This window comes from Cetorhinus maximus, chromosome 7 (genome assembly GCF_964194155.1).
Source record: "Cetorhinus maximus chromosome 7, sCetMax3.hap1.1, whole genome shotgun sequence".
In the NCBI taxonomy this organism is placed as follows: Eukaryota; Metazoa; Chordata; class Chondrichthyes; order Lamniformes; family Cetorhinidae; genus Cetorhinus; species Cetorhinus maximus.
In genome coordinates, this window is record NC_135885.1 from 49,314,849 (window position 1) to 49,336,069 (window position 21,221).

Below are 21,221 nucleotides of genomic sequence, written 5' to 3' on the forward strand. Positions count from 1 at the left end.
ATCAAAAGTCAGCGTTCTCTAATATTATTTTGGCAGGTACCTGGCAGTGGCTGGGAGTTACTGCCCTCATGGGCCTGACTCACCAGACATCCAGATGAATAACTGTACCATCTGTTGTAAGGGCACTGACAACTGGCATGCAGCATATAGCTGGCGTGGTCAGTGACTGAACTGGTCAGCTGTGACCTAAAACTTACAACCTTGCGTGCTGACCTGCAGTGATGCTTTGGAGAAGCGAAGGTGGCCATCTTCATCACAATAACCTCATGCAGCACCAGCTGTACTTTAGCAGCCATTTGTCCCTTGCCTGCAGACTTCTTCTTGCAATGTACGGCTCCTTTCACTATGGTTTTGCCTCGCGTTTTTTACCTTTCTACCTACAGGTTTGCCAAAGGCTTCTGGTGGCTGAAATGCCTTTTGAGCCTCTCCTAAGCGTGGTAAACAATTTTGTCATCCCTATTCTGACACCTCCCTTTAGTTATCAGTAATCCACCTGCACCAGAATTTCTATACCCACTGCACTTTAAGCAGATTTGCCCTTTAATCACATCATCAGCTGGTTGAGCTTATTACCTGTTTAAAATCATTCTTATTACAATCTTATTGCTCCTCTGTATAAAAAGAAGAAACATTTGTCAGTGCCTCTTATAGCTCTGTGTTGTAGCAGTCATCACATTAGATCTTTGAGTTCTACCTTGCAGCTGAAACAAATTTTAAACAATGTGCGTAACTTTGTACTTGCATTTAGGGATGGAAAGATTTTAAAAGTCATCAAAAGATATGGTATTGGGGAAACATAATTTTAGCCATGTTATGCTGTAATAAAGAGCTAGAAATGTGAACAAGCTTCATGACTGCTTGAAATGTATTTTTGGACTGTACATTTCAGCTTTGATTATAACTCAGTGGTTGTCAGACTGATATGGTGGTAAGATGGAGCTGCTCAAATGATTGAGAGAATAGTGTGCTAAGATAATCTGCCATTTTCCATCGAGAACATCAAAGAGAACTGGTTAGCTGGAGAAGTTCTCCCAGATCAAATAAAATGTTGCTCATTTTAAATGGGGAACTTGAGTTTACATGGTTTTTGTATGTATTTGGTTTGGAGCGGAAATATTTTGGAGTGAGAAGGGCGTAAAGTATAAATAAAGATAAAGATACATATTAAATTAAGAATGACTTCAAAACAAAATGGTGAACAGATTAAAAAGTTATATAGTTAACTTTAATTTTAAAAATAGAGTGCTGATGATATTAAGAGAGCTGCTTTCCAACAGAGCTCTTTCTGCATGGTGCAGTTTAATATGCAAAAGAAAAGTCAGAATGAGTGAAGCACCTTGCGTTAGCTAATCTAGTCAGCTCTCGTGATTGGGTCTTTCCAGACAATTTTTCAGATGTTTCAATTTTTAAATAATAAATAATGTTTTAGGTTATCCCTAATTGTTTTCAGTATTTTCTATTCCTTTATTTTCTATGCTAGACTTTCTTCATGGTTAAGAAAATGGGCTGAAGGTCTCTTTCCAGGAACCAGAAGCTCTGTAGCTAGACAGTGAAAGGCATACGAGTGACTTATGTTTTGTGTACTTTTCTTCCCCAACAACAAATAACATTTAAATAGCTCTCATAAGACAGTGGAGTGAGAGCTTTACATGAGGGACAGGGGTATCTTGAGTAAGGAGTGGGAGAAGAAAATTTAAGTACTGTTGGGGGAAGAAAATGTAAGTACTGTTGGAGAGAGACTTCCAATGGGAGGCAAAATAGTAATCGGAAAAAACTTTCAAAGAACATGGTTGTACTGACTAAAACAATGACTTGTACTAGCAGAACAGAATAAGTGGATGACAAGTGGTAATGCAGAGTAATAGCAGTGTAGGTGTGGGCTGTCATATTTGGTTGGGGATGTTTGCTCATGTAATATAAAGTGAGATATTGGAGGGACCTGAAACAAGAATTATGAAGTTATAAAATGGAGTAGAGAATCACTAGAGCTTGTTGGATGTTTGGGACAATAGGGTGGATTGAATAAATTGGGCAAAAAAGGGAGGATGATAAAGAGAGGATTCAAGAAATTACCCTTGAGGTGATATAGGTATGGATTAGGTTTTTGGTGGCAGAGGGAAGGCAGGTGAAAGGTGCATGTGGAAGTGTTTCAGAGACACAAAATGTTGCCTGGGGTTGTTGTGAACTCTAGACTCTTCTTGATATCTCAATAGTGTGCTATAGTGGAGCTGTGAGAACTTCACTGGGAGTCAAGAAAACAATTTAACCATTGTGATGAAGCACAAGTTTCGTCATTTCTTTACATTTAATTTTTATGTGGTTGAATATTTTTGTGACACATCTGTGAAGAAAACATGGTTTGCACTAAACTAATACGTAAAGCAGTCATTGATCAACGGATGATTTGAGTTCAGAAATATGTTATGGAATTGATTAATCCACATCTTAATGCTTCGTTCTATTACTTTGTTTAACAGCGCAGTATATACAGTATGTGGCTGCACTACTGATTCTTGGCAGAAGAGGGAGCTGTTGTCTGAAATAAATTCATTTAGGTGAAGTTGTTATACAATATGAAAACAGTTGATATTCCTATTTATGTAAAGGGGTGTCAATTATTTAATGCCCTTATTACTTGCTTAGGCTGCTGTTTTCAAAATAGGTTTGATGCCAAAGTTACTGACTAATAGTTCAATTCTGTTACAATCAGCTTGTGTTTATATAGGCACTTTTTGTGTCCCTCCAGATGTCACAGAATTATTCATTTTTAAAAAATAAAATCAGAGCAATTACTCTTGGATGATAAATGGTGTAGCCAATTTAGTCAGCAAGATTTCACAAACAGTAAGTACGTTGACTAACCTGTTTTTGATGGTAAACAAAAACAGAAACAGAAATACCTGGAAAAACTCAGCAGGTCTGGCAGCATCAGCGGAGAAGAGCAAAGTTGACGTTTCGAGTCCTCATGACCCTTCAACAGAACTAAGTAAAAATTTTACTTGGTTCTGTTGAAGGGTCATGAGGACTCGAAACGTCAACTGTGCTCTTCTCCGCCGATGTTGCCAGACCTGCTGAGTTCTTCCAGGTATTTCTGTTTCTGTTTTTGTTTTGGATTTCCAGCATCCGCAGTTTTTTGTTTTTATCTCTGTTTTTGATGGTGTTGGTTGAAGGGAAATGTTGGCCAGGCCACTTCTGAGAATTCCCATTCTTTTCCATAGCACAGTCTAATCAATTTTGGTCTACCTGATCCATGGGAAGAGGCAGACAGAGCCTTAGTTTGAAACCTGAAGAAGAGTCATACAGACTCGAAATGTTAACTCTGTTTCTCTCTCCACAGATGCTGCCAGACCTGCTGAGTTTCCCAGCATTTTCTGTTTTTTTATTTTGCTTTTAACTTAGTTTAATGTCTCATTGGAGCTGCTGCACCTTTGACATTGAACTCTTTCAATACTGCAGTAGAGAGTTAAGAGATTTACTTTTTGTTTTAAATGATTTTGCGCCATCAGTAAGACCACAGCTCTGTAACATCACCCAATTTAGCCCCTGTGTCGGCTCATCTGTTGAAACCCTCATTCATTCCTTTGTTTCCTCTAGTCTCGAATATTCCAGCACATATGTGGGTTGGTCTCCTACATGCAATCCTCTGTAAACTTCAGGTCATCCAAAACTCTGCCCGTGTCTTAGTTTACACTAGGCCCTGTTCGCCTATCACCCTTATGTTTGCTAACTAACATTGGCTCCTGGTCAAGAAACATGTTGATTTTAAAATTCTCATCCTTGTTTTCAAATCCTTCCATGGCCTGGCCCCTCTCTATCTCTCTAATCCCCTCAGATCCAAAATCCTCCCAGATATCTGCGCTCAACTAATTCTAGACTCTTGATCATCCCCAGCTTTAATTGCTCTGCCATTGGTAGTGGTGCCTTCAGCTGCTTAGGCGCTAAGCTCAGGAATTCCCTCTCTACACCTCTCCCCCTCTCTACCTCTTTGACCAAGCTTTTGGCCATCTGACCTAATATCTCCTTATGTGGCTCAGTGTCATATTTTGTTTTATAATGCTCCAGTGAAGCCTCTTGGGACATTTTATTACATTAAAGACATGATATAAATATAAGTTGTTGGTTGGTGCTCCAAAAGCAGTGACCCTTGTTCAACATATTTCCTTTTGCTCATGCATGTAGCTGTAAAATTACACTGTTAGCCTTGTATGAGAGCTTCAGCATTTTTGTTAACCAATTCAAAATAAAACATTAAATTTTGTTTTCTGCCAATTTGCATGTTTAGTGACAAAAGATGATCAGTTATAATATTTTATTTTCCTCTTCCACAGGCACCCCCATCCATGGTCAGTCATGAACAACGTCAACATGCAGAACACATATTCCTGTCATTTAGAAAATCAAAATCACCATTTGCAGTATGTAAACACATATTAGGTAAATCTGTCCTGTTTCTATATGCTTAAAATCAAGATTACTAAAGGATAATTCTCAGTTCCCTGCTTTTAATTCTGTTTGCACGTTCTGCATAAAGCCCTGAGGAAATCATCCCGTCATCAGTTATGAAAGCGTACTGAAGCGTGTAAGATAACAGAGCCTCTGCTTCAACATTCTTTTTTTAATGGGATTGTCAAATTTGATATTCTGTTTTTTTTTCTCTCTCTCCATGTGTGTCTAGCTGAGCCATACACCTGCTACGGTATGAGGGAATAGGTAGGCAACCTACTGTCTGCCTTCTGCCATTGTTAATCTTCAGATAGTCACTAGTTTTACTAAAGTAGCCTGGTGATAACTCCCCTGTTTTTGTTTAAATTCTCCCCTACCATGGCTAGGCACACATCTTTCAACAGTTCTCCACACCAGCATGGTTAGTATTAGGATATGGCAAGAATTGAATTTGTTCCTCCACTCTGCTCCTGCAGATTGCTGCTGCTGCATGTTTAAAGACTGTTCCCATCAATGTGTGGCTATGCTTTTGAATTTTGAATACAGCCCACAAGTGTGAATTGGCATTCGCTTTTTATATATCCTATGGACAATAATGTTGACAGTTCTACTGGTCAAATGTTATGATTTAGGTTCGCAGACATACTAAAAGATGATTTGTACTGGGGATTGGAGTGGCTGTGCAGGCTGTAAGATCTTGTGAACTAAGTCTTAACTTATCTTGAAGCGTCCCACAATTCACCTTGTGTTGGAAATTATTAGTGAGGTCACAAGCTGTGTGGAAAATAGAAAAAATCATATTGGTATACCAGCAGTTGCTGTTCTGATATTGCAATTAAAGTACAGTATTGGAACAAAGTAGAGGGACTTGTAACTGACCTGGAAATTCTTGGCTGACTCTATGAAATAGGAATTAACTAATAGGAGCGACTGTTAGTTCTGTGGGTGAGACTGAAGTTCTGTAACATAGGTCAATGTACAGAGATTCGGATATCAGATATTGGTAGATCTAAATCCAAGTAACAGTGCAAAGGGTCATCAGCTTTAAGTTTGTCAACATAACTTAAAAAACTTTTGTACACTATTTATTCTTAAGGAAATAGTAATTTCTCCCCATTCCTTTTCTCACCTGCCATACCACTTCCTGACTGAGCTGATTAATGACCTTGCCTCGAGTTTCTCTAGTGTGGTTCTTTAAACAGTTGGTAAGAAGGTTATGAATATATTTAATTTAGCTGTATGTTCAGTTTCTCTTTGTACTTTGGGTGAATGGCCTCCTCAACTGTCTAGCTGAGAATGGCACCTCCCATGTGAAGAATTGTGGGTGTTTACCCAGGAAGCAGCATGATGATGTGCTCCAATTCTTGCTATTCTCATTTCCTGTTTTGGCATAGATATTGATGCATAATGCAGTTGGTGAAACATTTCCCACTATTGATTGTTATGTGGAATTTGCCAGTGTTTATACATAATTATACTATATAATTGGTAATAAGGAATGATGATTGTTGTCTAAATTTTTTTGGTGTCTTCTTTGCAGAAACAAGTAAAGTTGACTACGTTCTTTTTCAAGCTGCCACAACCATAATGGAAGCAGTTGTGCGAGAATGGGTACTCTTGGAAAAAAACAGCATTGAATCACTACGGACATTCCTATTAACTTACGTCTTACAAAGGCCTAAGTGCGTGTAAACTATGTAAATTGAGTCTTGCGATATAATGAGAATTCATTATTAAACTAGCATACTCCAGCGGTTTGATTTTTGCAACTTTTCATTTATAGTAATGGATTTCAGGTTTGTTTGGAGTATATTTCAATAATTGTGATACATGTTCCAACTGATTCTCTCTCCATGTAGCGTCTGCATTGTCCAAGGGTTATGCCATAATATTACTGTGGGGCAAGGTGAGGAGGTAGGCCCCAAGAACTATCTTAGCCGGTACGGGGACTAAACTCACGCTGTTGGCGTTATTCTGCGTCACGCTTTAGCCATCTAGCCAACGGAGCTAACTGTCCCCTTATTCCAACTGATTACTCTTTATTATAATCCAAGTGCAAAATAAGCAGATTGTCAGGTTAATTAATTAGACTATTAATTTGAATCTGTTTAGTGGGTTTTCCTTTAAGCATTAAACCTTCAAATCAGAGGAGATTTTCTTTTTTTGGGGACTTGCCTGTTTAATACTCAGTTATATCAGAGACTTTGAATTGTGGCAGTGTAGTCTTTCAGACCAGTCCAAATCAAGACTTGCAACTACTAATGTTGAACTGCAATCACAAAGCCAGTCGAGACCCCGCCTTAGAAAAATAGTCCCAGCGCAATAGTACTGCTGGTACATGATTGTTTGAAAAAAATACCATGGAGTTTTTTTAAAAACACACAGTTGTCCAGTTGTTTTAAATTTAACTGGCAGCTGGTGAACTTCTATTTGAATACACGTTTGTAGACCTTTACCTTTTCCCCTTTCAGTAGAAATTTAGTACAGATGTCAGGAAGTATTTCTTGATGCTGATGTTCACCAGCTGGACTGGATTGCCTGGAAGAGTCATTAGGTTAGGACACTGGACCCATTTAACAAATGAATATGTGTTGTAATGGGAAGATGATAGGGTTGGTATTCTATAAGGTTGAGTGCAAATGAGCTAAAAGACATTGATGTGAATTTGTTTTAACATATGGTTCTTTGCATTTGATATATTATTGATCATAGTTATTAAGATTAATTGTATACCTACCATAATTTTCTCTTGAAAGTAGTTAATGTGTTTATTATTTCTTTATAGCCTTCAGAAATATGTTCGAGAGCAGATATTATTAGCAGTAGCAGTAATTGTAAAGCGAGGCTCATTAGACAAAACCATTGTCTGCAACAGCATCTTCCATGAAGTCAGCCACTTAATAAGCAGTGGTAACCCAGCAGTGGTAAGTATTCACTGCTGCCTCTTGGTTTTCACATTGTTGCCTTTATTGATACCTTTGTTAGTAGTGTTTTATTTCTGTGCCCTTTTGTCACATCTCAGATGGTTTTACTTTTACTTTCTGTTTTTTTCTCTTCACCATCTCTCTCCTGGTAGCCCCTGTAGGGCCAGAGGCAAGAACATTTTCTCAGTTGCCAAAAATTGAATATGGGAGCAATATCCCAGTGTATTCAGGATGAAGAAATAGTGGAAACCCTACAACTTCTCACCCATCTCCACAAAGCCGTCATTATATCCAACTCTTCCATGAGACCTAACACATTTTCTGTTTGCAACCTTCCCAACCCCAGCTGCATCTCCTATCTGACATTGCCAGCTCTTCACCTTTTCTCCATATTGTTTTAGCTCCTGGACACCCAACATCTCGTCTTCAGCCACACACTTGTTGACATTGCAGACCCATCCAGAATAATGGCACTTGAAGCTGAACATCATCCATGACTTAACTATTCGCTCAATCAGCACCCCTGCTGATGGATTGGATGTTCACCACATCTCTCACTGGAACACTGTGGCTACAGCATGTACAACCTGTAAGGTGGACTGTAGCAGATTTACCAAGGTTGCATTGACAACATTTCCCTGCAACCTTTAGCACCAAGAAGAATGAAAAAAGCATGGAAACACCCTCCACTTCCAAGTTTTCCATCAAGTCTCGCACCATCCCGATATGCATATATATAGACAATCCTTCATTGCTGATTGGCCAATATTTTGGAATTTCCCACCTAACACCATAATGGGAGCACCAGCATAACAAGGACATCAGTGGTTTGATCCCTCTGTACCTCTTATTTCTGGCCTACTTCCCATTCCATGCTCCCTCCATCCCACCAACAGTTGTTTCTTCAGCTGCTATGCCAAGAACCTCTGGAACTGCTCTGCTCAGTGTCCACCTCCCATGTTTTGAGACATCTCTGTATATAAGGAACAGTCAAAAAATATATATAATTTGTTGCTTTCCCTTCTTTGGCACTGTTCTCTCACTGCAACCCCCCTCCACCCTTCTAAACTACTGTTATCACCTTGGTTGTTAAAATACTCATTTTCCACTCTACTGTTTTCACTAACTACTACATCTTTAAACCTCTCCGTTTTCCCAAATTCTTGAATATGCAATTGTTACATAAATATACACATCACTGTTTCCTGTTTGGATCCCTTCAACTTGATCTGTCTTCTGGCCATAAACTCTAAGATCACTCTGGTAAAAGTAGTCAACAGTAGGCAAGGTGATGCCAGCTTCAATCATCTCTTCATCATGATGTCCTGCAGGCACCTTTGACCAGCCCTCTGTAGCACTTCTTCGTTGGTGATGTTGTCTCTCCATGTGATGTCTAGGATTTTGCGTATGTAGCACTGGTGGAAGATGCCCAACTTAATGTGACATTTTGGCTGCTCCATGTCTTGCTGGCATACGCTGTAATTGGTACTACTATCAACATGTAGAGTAGCAGGTTCATGGCAATTTTGATGGTGTTGGACATCCAGACTTGTAGAGCTGTTGGAAAATCAATGCTGCTTTGCTGATTCTTATGTGGACGTCGATTTCTACATCACCCTCCCTGGAGATGTTGCTCCCTGGGTAGTGGAAGTGGCCGATGTCCTAGATGTTCTGTTGCCCAATGGTGATGGGGGAGGGCCTTGTTGCTGTCCAATTGTCATTGTCTTGGCCTTCTTGCAGCTGATGCATAGACCAACCTTGGAGTTGCTACTCTCGAGACTGATGGTCATGTCTTGGAGCATGCATGATTCTTCGGTCAGCAAGGTGATGTCGTCTGCGAAATTCAGGTATGTCAAATGGTGGTGTTGCCACAGGCTGCCAAAGCCTGCACTCACCTTCGCCTTCCTCATGATGAAATCAGTAATGAAGAAGAAAAGGAATGGGGAGACTATGCAACCTTGCCGTACTCCTGTAATGCTGTTGAAGGAATACTTGGTGCCTGTGCTGACCTCGACGCAGCAGCTGGAATCACAATATAAGGCTTTGAAGATGTTAAACTACTCCAGGATGCCACACTGTCTTGTGATGACCAGAGTGACTGCCGATGCAAGTTGTCGAAAGCTTTGAAATCAATGAAGTTGATAACTAGTGGCACTGATACTTTAGGCTCTGCTCTGATGTTCCTCAGATTAAAGATCTGCTCATTGCATGCTCTGTTACCTCAGAAACCTGCCTGTTCTTCACTAAGGATACTCTCTACTTCTGCTTTTGATCTGTTGAGGAGCACCATGCTGAAGACCTTGCCAGGTACTGACAGCAGAGTTATGCCCCTTCAGTTACTATAGTCGCTGAGATTCCCTTTCTTTGGCAACTCTACAATTAGTCCTTGCCTGCAGTCATCCAGGATGTCCTCCTCAGTCCAGATCTTGTTGAACAGGTCTGTGAGCTCTGTTGTGACGGTGTTCTTGTCATGTTTCAATAACTCTGCTGGTATCTCGTCAATCCCAGGAGCCTTGTTGTTGTTCAGGCTCTTGATGGCTTTTTGGACCTCTGACGTGGCAGTTTCTCCAAGGTGACGTTCAGCTGCTAAGCTGCGATGCTGTCATTGAACTGGAACGTGGAGCTGGGGTTGGACTGGGTGATGATCTCCCAAAAGTGTTCCATCCACCTTGCCTCCTGCTCCTTGTCCGTCAATAGCATCCTGCAACCCTTGCCCTTGATTGATACAGTGGTGTAAACATTACAGTATAAAATTTTATTAACATCCAGTGGTAAGTAAACTGATACCATATGCCAATGTGGCAAAGAATGGGACATACTTGATGGACTTCCCTCTAATCTTTCCATGGTGAATATATTTGAAGTTAGCAAATCAAAGTGTTTATCTTTTAAAGGGCGTGGTATTAGAATATTAATTTTACATCACTATTTGTAGAAGAAATTAGTATTGTCAAAGTTTATTTAAAAATAATTTGCTGAGAAGATATTCTGACCTGTGCCTTTCAAAAAGTGCTAGGAAGAATTAATATTTCAGTTCTCCTGCTTGGGAAATACAGATGACATGAAGAACAGGCCTTTCTTTGGATATCTGCAATTATACTGAGCATAATTGGCCTTCCTGACCACATGCTGATCCTGTGATACCCAACATCTTAAGACAGTCAATGCTGAACTTTTTATTGGTCGCAGTCTTGTATCTTAACACGGTGCAGAATGGTGCATGAGTGTTTCATATGATGGCAATGTAAAACAGGTGACTTTATGTTCAGTATTTTGTTCAACCTAATGTTGGATGGTACTAGAGAAGGAAGTAGTACCATATTAGGTGGAGCAGACTAAAAGTACTATGAGTAATACGAAGATAGGTTTAGAACGCACGTACGTAAATGCACAAAGTATGGTAAATAAGGTTGGTGAGCTACAAGTGCAAATGGCCATGTGGAAATATGATTTAGTGGCAATATTGGAAATGTGGCTTGAAAATGGTGTGGACTGGAAACTTGAATATTCATGAATACAAAGTGTTCAGAAAAGTTAAGGAAGATAAAAAAGGAGATGGGTTGGTAGTACTGATGAGTGAAGATGATGTGTTGGAAAAAGAGGATGCCCTTGACAGAATCCATTTGGTGAGATTTGAGCAACAAAAAGGGTATGATCACGCTACTGGGGGTATTCTTTAGGCCTCCAAATATTTAGAGAGGGAACAAATCTGCAGGGAAATCACAGAGGTGCAGGAACAATAGAGTGGTGGTATTGGGCAACTTCAATTAGCCAAATGTTGTTTGGGATGATGTTAGAGTAGAGGAAAAAGATGGGGAATTTCCTTGACCGGTATGTTCCTGGTCCAACTAGGAATGAGGCATTGCTGGATCTGATGCTGGGAAATGAGTTGGGCCAATTGGACCAAGCGTCTGCAGGGGAACATTTGGGTAAGAATGGTCATCGTATCAAAAGGTTTAGATTAATAATGGAGAAGAGCAAGGAATGATTTAAAGTAGAAATTCTAAATTGTAAGGAAGCTAACTTTAATGGATCTAGCCATGGTAAAATAGAACTAAAGACTGACAGGAAAAGCTCTTATGAAACAAAGTGTGACCTTTAAAGAGGAGATATTTATGAATGATCTGAATATTGGAATACAGAGTAAAATTTCAAATTTTGCCAATGATACCAAGCTGGGGTTGTTCTCCTTGGAGCAAAGGAGAAATCTGATAGAGGTGTGCAAGATTGTCAGATTTAGATAAGGTAGACAAATAAAAGTCGCTTAGCTGATGGCACAAAGATTAAGGAACACGGATTTAAGGTTTTAGGCAAGAGATACGGGGGGATGTGGGGAGAACATTTTTATGCAGCGAGTGATAATGACCTGGAACTTTCTGCCTGTAAGGCTGGTGAAATCGGAGACGAAGATTATCAAAAATTTGATAGGAAGTAAACTTGCAGGGGTATGGGGATATAACGGGGGAGCCAGATTGTGAATGGATTGTCCACAGAATGTTGGCATGGACTCGATGGGCTGAGTGACCTCCTTCTGTACCATAATGACTGTAGACTCTGTAAATCTGTAACTGAAGTCAGGTCTGCTTCACAGAGGTCATGATTTTAACTCTGAACCAAGATTGGAGTAAATATTTCTGCACTCTTTCCACATAGGAATTTGCAGTGAAACAGCTGCACCAAATGGAAGTTTTCAACTGTAATGGAAAGGAGACATTTGAGCATTTATCAACGAAAACTGACGAGCACCAAACCCAGTCTGCATCTTCGCATAAGCTCAATAACCTTAATACCAGAATGTATGAAGTAATTATTTGATGCTGGAACAAATGTCCCCTTAAAACAAATTTCCTATTACGCCATTGATAATTGGCGTTAACAATAGATGCCAGTCACTTTATTAATTACATTTTCAAATTGACTGACTGGCACTCGCACCTTAACACCAGGAGCAAGCATTTCCTCATAACACCATTTGGAGCAAAAACATAAATGTGTTTATAATCAATGGGGTTATAATATTTTTATATTGCGCTTAGGAAATACACTTGCACCATATTCCCCCATCCCCTATTCAAGTTCCTCATTATGTCATATTGAAGGATGTTGTCCGATTTTAGATTTGCTTGTCACAAAATTAACACTCGTGATGGCTTTTACTGATAAAAATATTAGCTTATTATGAGTTCTGGCTTTCAAGTTGAAAGTGACAAGATTATGAACGAATTAATAATGGTGGAAAAATTATGAATCAACCATAATTTTCACAAAACCAATTGGTTTATGAAGTATTATTAGGCATTGACCTTTTGTCCCATGTTAAAATTTGGCTCCTATCTATACTGCAAATATATAATGCTAGTGTGCCTTAATATTCTGTGACTCGGCCTGAATACACTCAACTCAACTTAAGCTACCAAGGTCAAGGTATCACTCATGAGTGGCATTTCTGAACTGAAATGTTGCAGCTGACCCAACAGCATTACTTCAGCTGTTGTGTGCAGCTGTATAAATAGAAACACACTGGTAACATACTTGCAGTGTACAGTGATTAACTAGGTAGGAAGACGCACAGCAATTTCCCTCTAGACATTGGCTTCACAGACATAGCTTTGAACATTAACACTTCTGCAGACCCCACCTTGGCACCATATGGTCTGGGCTTCTAGCCAGTCACTTTGAAGTAGTAACAATGCTGACAATGATCTTGGGATAAATCTACAGGGGGAGAGGAAGCATTGAGATTGATTCAAAATTGGCATTTGAAGAATGCTCCAGTTTCCCCCTTGAGTTGTGCATGACTAATGCATGATTTCACAAATTATGTGGGCAATACTAAAACTGCAACAAAGCCTTTTTCAATCCTCTTGTATTCAGCTGCATTATCTTTATAATTTACTGGGAAGGAGCAATTTAAAATCTTGTTTTAGGTTTCTGCTAGCTTGTATTGATTAAAGAAAAATTGAACTCCATGATGAAAATACAGGTGAATTTACTATTCCTAGGATTGGTATTTATTGGTGCAGACATGATGGCACAAATGCTTTTTTAACATGACCCAAAGCTCCCTTTGCTTCAGCTGTTGTTTTTTGCCAACATCATGCACACTTATGTGCCAACAAGTGTTTTCAGATCTTCTGCCTCTGGTCACCTCTACATCCCATTCTTCCTCTGTTCTATTTCAGTAGTAGAACCTTCAGCTGTCTAGGCCAGACACTATAGAACTCTTTCCCTAAATTAAGCTGCCTTGCTGCTTTTCCATTCTTTGAAAGACCTTCAAAAACCCTACCTTTTGAATATTACCTTTGGTTAACTCCCTTATCATTTTTATTTTTACTTTTATTCAGCACCTTGAGGCATTAACTACATTAAAGATGCTAATACAAATGATTAAATTCATACTGAGTTACAGTTTCACTGTTCTTGTCTGTGACTGAGGTGCAGCTTTTGACATAGTGGACTACACCATCCTCACCCAATATGTCTTCCTCGTTGTCCAGGTTATTGACTTCCTGGGTTCTATTGCTAACCTATTCAGATATAGCCAGATGCTGTCTGGCACTAGATTCTCTTTCCACCCTGCATCATTATCTCTGACCCCAAGGATCAATCCTTGCTCCCCTCTGCTTCCTCACTGTCATGCTGTCCCTTGAAGGTATCATTGAAAAAATGAGGTATGCTTCCTCTGTCACCTCTACAGTTCCCTCTGCTACCACGGTGATGTTGGATTGCCTGTCGACATCCAATTTTAGAGTAGTAGTTACCCAAGTAAACATTGGGAAGACCAAAAGCCACCATCATCAGCCCAATTACAAATTCTGTACCCTCAGCATGGATTTCTTCACTTTCCCCAGACACTGAGGTTGAACTGTCTGTTTGCAATACTGAAACCCTATTTGACCATGAGCTGAGCTACTGAACCCATATCCTCTTTACAAAGATGGTTTACTTCTGACTCTGTAATATTGTTTATCTCTGTCTGAACCTAGTTCAGATAACCTCCAGACACCACCATTTTAATGCTCTTGGTGGCTTCGAGATAGGGCTTTCTACAAGATGCACTGCAGGAGTTCACCCAGGCTCCATAGACAGCACCTTCCAAACCCGTGACTGCTACCACCTAGAAGGACAAGTGCAGGAGACACGTGGTTCTCTTCCAAGCCACTCACCATCCTGACTTGGAAATATATCGCCATTCCTTCACTGTCCCTGGGTCAAAATCCTGGAACTCCCTTCCTAACAGCACTGTGGGTGTACCTACACCACATAGACTGCAGCGGTTCAAGAAGGCAGCTCACCGCCACCTTCTCAGGGTCAATTAGTGATGGGCAATAAATGCTGGCCTAGCCTGCAACACCCACATCCATGAATGAATTTTTAAAAAATTAACTGCTGCTGATCCAAAATTGTAGCTATGTACCGGTCCCCTCACGTATCATCCCTTTGCTCACTGATCTGTATTAACTCCCAATCACCAAATGCTTCAGGTTTAACTCCTTCCATGGCCTATTTCACTAAGCCACTGCACCCTTTCAGTCCTCTGCAGATTCTGCATTCCTTTCACTGGCCCCTTAGGAACTTCAACTCCCCCAACCCCAACCTTCATGTCACCATTAATAATTGTGCCTTCAGCAGTTAAGACACTATTGGTTCTGCAGATCCACCATCACCTCCTTTTAGGACCTTCCTTGAAGCATACCTCTTTGACCAAGCTTTTAGTCACCTCTCCTAATATCTTTTTAGTTCCTTATTTATGTTTGTCTAATTAATCTTCTGTGAAGTGCCTTGGGATGCTTTTCTACAATAAAGGTGCTTTGTAAATGGGAATTGTTGGTTTCTGACTAATAACTTGATCAAACAGCAGTTATTCATGTGCTGTTTGACTAATGGGGCTGTCATAGTGGAACTGAATTCTTTCTTGCTCTGATGTCCATACATGCATATTTCCAGCAGGGCACTCTTGGTAGCAGTTAAGACATAGAAACTTGTCTCACTTCCTCAATGCAGGGACTGTGTTATCAGTTATGGTGCCCCAACTGCCATACTAGCTGATGTCTGAACTTGTGCCGTGGATCTCTATGATCAGTTATTGATTGGATAACCTTACTAAACGGCTTGGACAAGTGTTGCCTCCTAGTTGTGGCCTTGATGCCCAGACTTATTGATAACTCAGCATTTATATTCTTAAGAATTTTCTTACTTGAGAAAAGTGATTTTTTGGGAAAGTTTTGAATCTGAAGTCAAATTGCCCTGCGTGCTGTATATGCTTGGTTCAATTTCAACTTGGCTCAGATGGTCGCACGCTCACCTCTGCATAATAGGATTTTTGGTTGAATCCTTGACCCGGGACTGAAGTTGACAAGCTAAGCTGACATTCTAATGCTGGACTACCTCAGTACACGTTGTCTGTGACATTAGAGCAGTTGTTAAAGATGCAGGATGTTCAAGGTACAATGGTGGTATTCAAAGAATCTGATTTTCTTCCAGTGTTCTGGTCAACATTCCTTCCTCTAACTAACAACATGAATACAAAATGATTAACTGATCACTTCTGGAATCTTTCTATGAGCGAAATAACTGCCATGTTTATCTACATAATCACTCCCACTGAGATGTGCGAATTTTGCTTTCCAATTTCCAGTATTTGATTGTTATAGATGGAACCCAGATAACATCTGTCATACTAAATCAGCTCTAATCACATCCATTCTATAGAACATCTGACCTAATGTTAAATATTCTCAGTTATCTTTAATGTCAACCGTACTAAGTTTATACAGCCCATTCCTGCGATTTTCCTATGACACAGTTACAAGTTCTGGGAGTCGAATCACATTTGTAAAAAAAAAATGTGTATCAACTAAGTGTTTATATGTAAATTTACTTTCTAAATGAATAGTTTAAACCAGGAACTTTTAATTAACCAAAGTTTAAGAGCCAAAATTCCAACAGTGAATCAAAATTTTAGAGCTAAAATTCCAACAGTGTGTTGTTTGAGGGTTACGCTCTCACTATAAGGCAACTACATGTTAATTTTTAAAATAAAATACATAGTGTATGTAACTATAGTAAGTGTTATATAATGTGTTCTGTAAAGATAGCACTTCTTATCATGATTTTCCCTTTGTGCTGTTTAAACAAGACTGATAGATGTAATTAATGTAAAATCTTGGCTTCCAGTGAGTTGCTCTAACTCTTTATTGAAGGTAGATGGCACTATGGCACTGTTCTCTATGGCACACCCGTATGAAGGTCAGGGAAAGTTGCTACAATTGCCTGTTGCTGCCTTTGGCATTTCATTCTAGCTGTTACACGTTCTTCCACTTCTTTACCTTTCTCCCCCTGCCATTACCCCTTTCTCTTCGGATCCTTTTCTGCGCACCATTGCTTCCAACTTCCAACAGCCACCTCCCCCACTGCTGCCTCTTGCCCTTTCATTCAGGCTCTTGGGACTTCAGGGATGATGGTACCAAAATGCACTACTGCAATATTTGTTGTCTGTAGTTTTTTTTAAGTTGTAGCTACTGCAGTTCAAATTTTAATATTTCTTGAATTTACCTTGCAGCAGACATTGGCCTGTTCAATCCTAACAGCATTATTAAGTGAGTTCTCAAGTTCCACTAAAACCAGCAATATTGGCCTCAGTATGGAGTTCCATGGAAGCTGCAAAAGAATATTTCAGGTAAAGTTTGTGTGCCAATATGTATCCTCAAGAAATTAAATATACTATATATTTTAGGAAATAATGAAACTAAATGTCTCAGTGGACAAACCTATGTGTTGAACTATCTTTGAGTGGACCATTATTTCTGACTTGATCTGAAACTTGTAATAACTTTATCCTTGAATATTTAATCATTTAATATTTTAAAGCATTACATTTTAATGCTTTTCGTCATCTCGGACTCATAAGATCATCGCTAGACCTGGACTTTGGCAGGGTGCACTTGTCCCATGGACTTGTGGTTATCTTTTCACTTTTCGTATTGTCTTAACTGAAGCTGGCATATCTGAAAGCTGTTGCAACAGTTTCAGAAAAACAATGAGCTAGACCTGAGAAGGAGCTAAATGTTTTGAATTAAACTAGTGGGAAACTAAATAAAGGTCAGGAACAGCTGGAGTGACCTTGGTTATTTTATCCTCTAATAGTTTTGAAATATGAACGTATAAAGAACCCCAAATGGGAGAATGCCATTCACCCTGTTGTCCTTTTGTTGCTGGCACTAGATGTTCTTGGAGTTATCTATTGTAACCACCTTTTCCTGTACCTTTTATTTTTTTATTTACAGAATAATCATGAACTCCCATATAGCTTTGTTTTTTTTTTGTTTTGACTTTTCATAATATTTGTAGCAGGCCTCAGAGAGTGTCTTACTAACTCTCCATCTCCTTCCCAATCATGTAGCCTGTTTTTGGAGCTTTCATTTGGAGTACTATGTGTTCATGTTGTATTTTGATTTTCTATTTTTTGGGGTACAATTCTGACCTCCCCAGCCAATGAGCATTGCATTTGAGTGTCAGAAGGCTATTTAACCACAGGTTGCATCACAAGAGAGCCCAATCCCATCTTTATTCAATGTCTATATGCTCTTCCAGCAGGATTATTAATTAACAGTCAGGAAGAAGAATCCTGCCTAATTTTTCCCCTCCTGGGCTAAGGAGGGGGATGGGCACCATGGTCAGTTGCAACGACTCTGCTTTTATCCTGGCTAAGATCAACTAATTCTGCACAAACCAGGGAATGGCCATCATATTTTGCTGATCTGTATAGCTCAAATATTCATTTGGTGAATTAGGTTAGCTCCCTTTCTCATGGCAGCTGATCCAAAAAGGGGAGGGCACCAACCGAACCCACCTGAAACTCTACAGTGCTGTCTGTATAATGCTGCAAGTTGCCTAATTGAGATAGGAATGAAGGAGAAAAGTAGGGAAATGCATGCAGAAAACGGGCCACAATATAGCATTGTACTTTCACTTGCAGCTACTGTTTCAGTTGTTTTCCAGTGATGTTTCTTTTCATCATTACATTTTCTGAAAAAAACATGCATAGTAATATGCAATAAATAGACAGGATCACTAAGTAGAAAGCTTTAAGCCTAGCTTTTTAAAAAAATCACAAAGTCAGAATCAAAATACTTATTAGTATTGAATTTAACTAGATTATGTGTGTGTTTACTTTTGTTCTTGTTACCGAAAATACAGGAAGATGACCTTCGCCAAATATTTGTTTTGACGGTTGAGGTGCTTCAGGAATTCAGCCGACGGGAAAACCTCAGTGCTCAGTTGTCTTCTGTATTTCAGCGTTACCTTGCACTAGCTAATCAAGTCTTGAGCTGGAACTTTCTTCCACCGAATTATATCCTTTCTTAAGCTTAATGTTTTGGTGTGTGGGGGCATGTTGTGTTCATTTGTTTGTTTTGAGATTGGAGGGATGATGAAGATTGGCTGTGTTTTAGAGAATATTTTTAAAATCTATTTTGGCTGAGGTGAAGTTCCACTTTCACTCCTCTTTTAACTTAGAGATAAAGACGCCATCTTTAAGCAATATGCACCACAAAATTCCCAAGTAAAATTTCTGTTCTGCGCTGTTAGTCTATACCGGCCAAAGTAGCAGATGGGCCACTGCACCCTTGGCTGGAGAAGGGTAAATGATCTGGAGTTCCAACACCAGATTAATGATCTCCTTCTGATGGAATTTTTTGTGTGTGGATAATTGGGTGAGAACAGGATTGGATTTCATTGTCATGGCCCCCACCCAAAATCAAATACGCAGCCAATACTCAAATCTGAAAATACGGACTTGGACGGAGGGCAGTATATGTCCTGTGGAGCAACACCAAGCAAGTGTCTTCTGGAGTGGCGAACAATAGGAGAAGGAGAAAGTATTGTAAATTCCACAGGTTGGCATTTTTTCATAACCATTTTATTTGGTTATCTTATTTTATAAGCTATGGTTATTTAAAAAAATAAATTCTCTATAACAATGATTGAAAATTGCTTGACCCTTGAGTGCACAGTCAAAATGGATTGCTATAAAATGTTGGGTTTAATAAGTATGTGGAGTCTAGGTATAACGCACGGTAGGAATAAAAATGCTGTTGACCCTTATGTTAGATTGCACTATTACAGGCAGAAAGATTATGGTATTTCTGTTAATATTTACTCTGATCATATATCTCTAAACAACTAGCCATCGCTAGTTCTTTGAAAGTTGTTGTGAACTACATAGCTCAGTAATCCTATGGTGCCAAAATTGTCATCAGTACATTAGTATGAATTGTCTTACTAAAAATAACAGGATGTGACTGCTAAATATTGCAGCTGGTTAAAATAGTGCCAATAAATCTAACTCCTTTGAAGAGATCACAAGTTGTCTAGCGTAATTCTGATCATTTGAGACAAGTGAACATGTTAAGATTTGATCATTTGTCTTTAATTCCATTTGTTAAGATGACTGTAATTTAATGCTTTTCCACCTCATTATTTTGAGGAAAGTGTTTTTTGTCTATGTTTTAACAAACTGAGAAACCCATGACTTTGCACGTGAGCAGCTGCCTAAAGTGATCATGAAGAAATTTTACAGCTTTATTACATCCCAGACATCCTAAGTGACCTTTCTTATAGTTTTATTCAACAGTTGGTATTAAGGTTAAGTATTGGTTGTATGGATCCAACTTTCATTTTAGACCACTTAACAAGAGCTTTGAAAAATGTTGTGCTTCTTATACTGATGTTTTTGAGAAGAAGGATTTTGTTTTAACTTGAATTCTCTTAAATGCAGTTATTTGTGGTATAGGCTTATAGCTTGAATTATAATTGTAAAATAATTGCATGCCAAATGTTGTAACTTGTGACTTAAAAAGGTGCAAAACCATTGCCATTTAAATTACTACCTGCATTCTTGGCTAAATGAGAGTATAGATTTTGACAGAGCACAATAAAATCTATGGAATGCCTCCCAAGTCAGAAGAGCCAAACAATGCATGAGTGCAGCACACGCAAGCTATATATAGGTGTTCCTTTCAAGTAGGATGCTCTTCAGCTGTGCCGTTATTATTATGTGCACTTCACAGTTTTCTCTAAACGTATAAAGTAATTATCAAGTAACTTCAGTCAGAGGTAAATTTTGCCAGACCTCCAGCAGCAATAGTCAAGAGATATTGCTAATAGGTACGTAGAATTTTTACTTTGTTTAAATTTCCCATCACAAAATAAGTTTAGCTTCAGAGATTAATGTCTGATCCATTTGAAATAGTATGTTAAGATCAATTTTAGTATTTACTAAAGAAACCTAGTTATATTTTTACTGTGCCAGGCAGCAGTTTTACATTGTTGGTCATTTTGAGTAACTACTTCTAGAGGAGCTAAAGTATTGCTGTGAAATTGTGCTGGTCATTTGCCAGTTTGTTTTTTTTAATAAAACATAAAATATTTTTAAGTCAGCTATAAATAATGGCAATCAGACAGTGTAATCTGCCTTTTCTTCTCGTCACTGTGTCTGTAGTGTTTGTGTATTGCCCGGTCTTTTATACTAAAATGAAAATCAAAATTATGCTGGCAAATTTCTTGAAATTCCACATGTGACTTTGTGCATCCGTATGCTTGAAGTCTCTGCATTTTGTAACAACTAAAATACATATTTTAAGAACTTTTGTTTGATTCCAAGGTTTATTGAAAAAGATTCATTAAAGCAGGCATTTTACTTTCCTTGAAAATACAGTTGAAAAGTTATATATGTTGAATCTGCTCATGCTTGTTTTAAAAAAATGTTTTTATTTATATAGCACCTTTCACATCTCAGGACATTGCAAAGTGTTTCACAGCCAATGAAGTATTTTTGAACTGTAGGCATATTGT

The 21,221-nt window shown here is 39.0% G+C and overlaps 1 protein-coding gene across 2 annotated transcripts in view; it reads left to right on the plus strand.

Moving 5' to 3' along the window:
• Positions 1–21,221, plus strand: part of xpo4 (exportin 4) — a 170,026-nt gene that overhangs the window by 61,676 nt on the left and 87,129 nt on the right. Inside the window, exons 1-6 of one of the 2 annotated variants that reach the window (XM_078545458.1) lie at positions 4,329–4,434; positions 4,676–4,710; positions 5,984–6,125; positions 7,229–7,367; positions 16,930–17,046; positions 18,567–18,720. In XM_078545458.1, the coding sequence (XP_078401584.1) occupies positions 6,031–6,125; positions 7,229–7,367; positions 16,930–17,046; positions 18,567–18,720 (505 nt within the window). In that variant the 5' untranslated portion in view covers positions 4,329–4,434; positions 4,676–4,710; positions 5,984–6,030. Of the gene's footprint in view, positions 1–4,328; positions 4,435–4,675; positions 4,711–5,983; positions 6,126–7,228; positions 7,368–16,929; positions 17,047–18,566; positions 18,721–21,221 lie in introns of those variants that run through there. The other variant, XM_078545457.1, reaches the window with a different exon arrangement.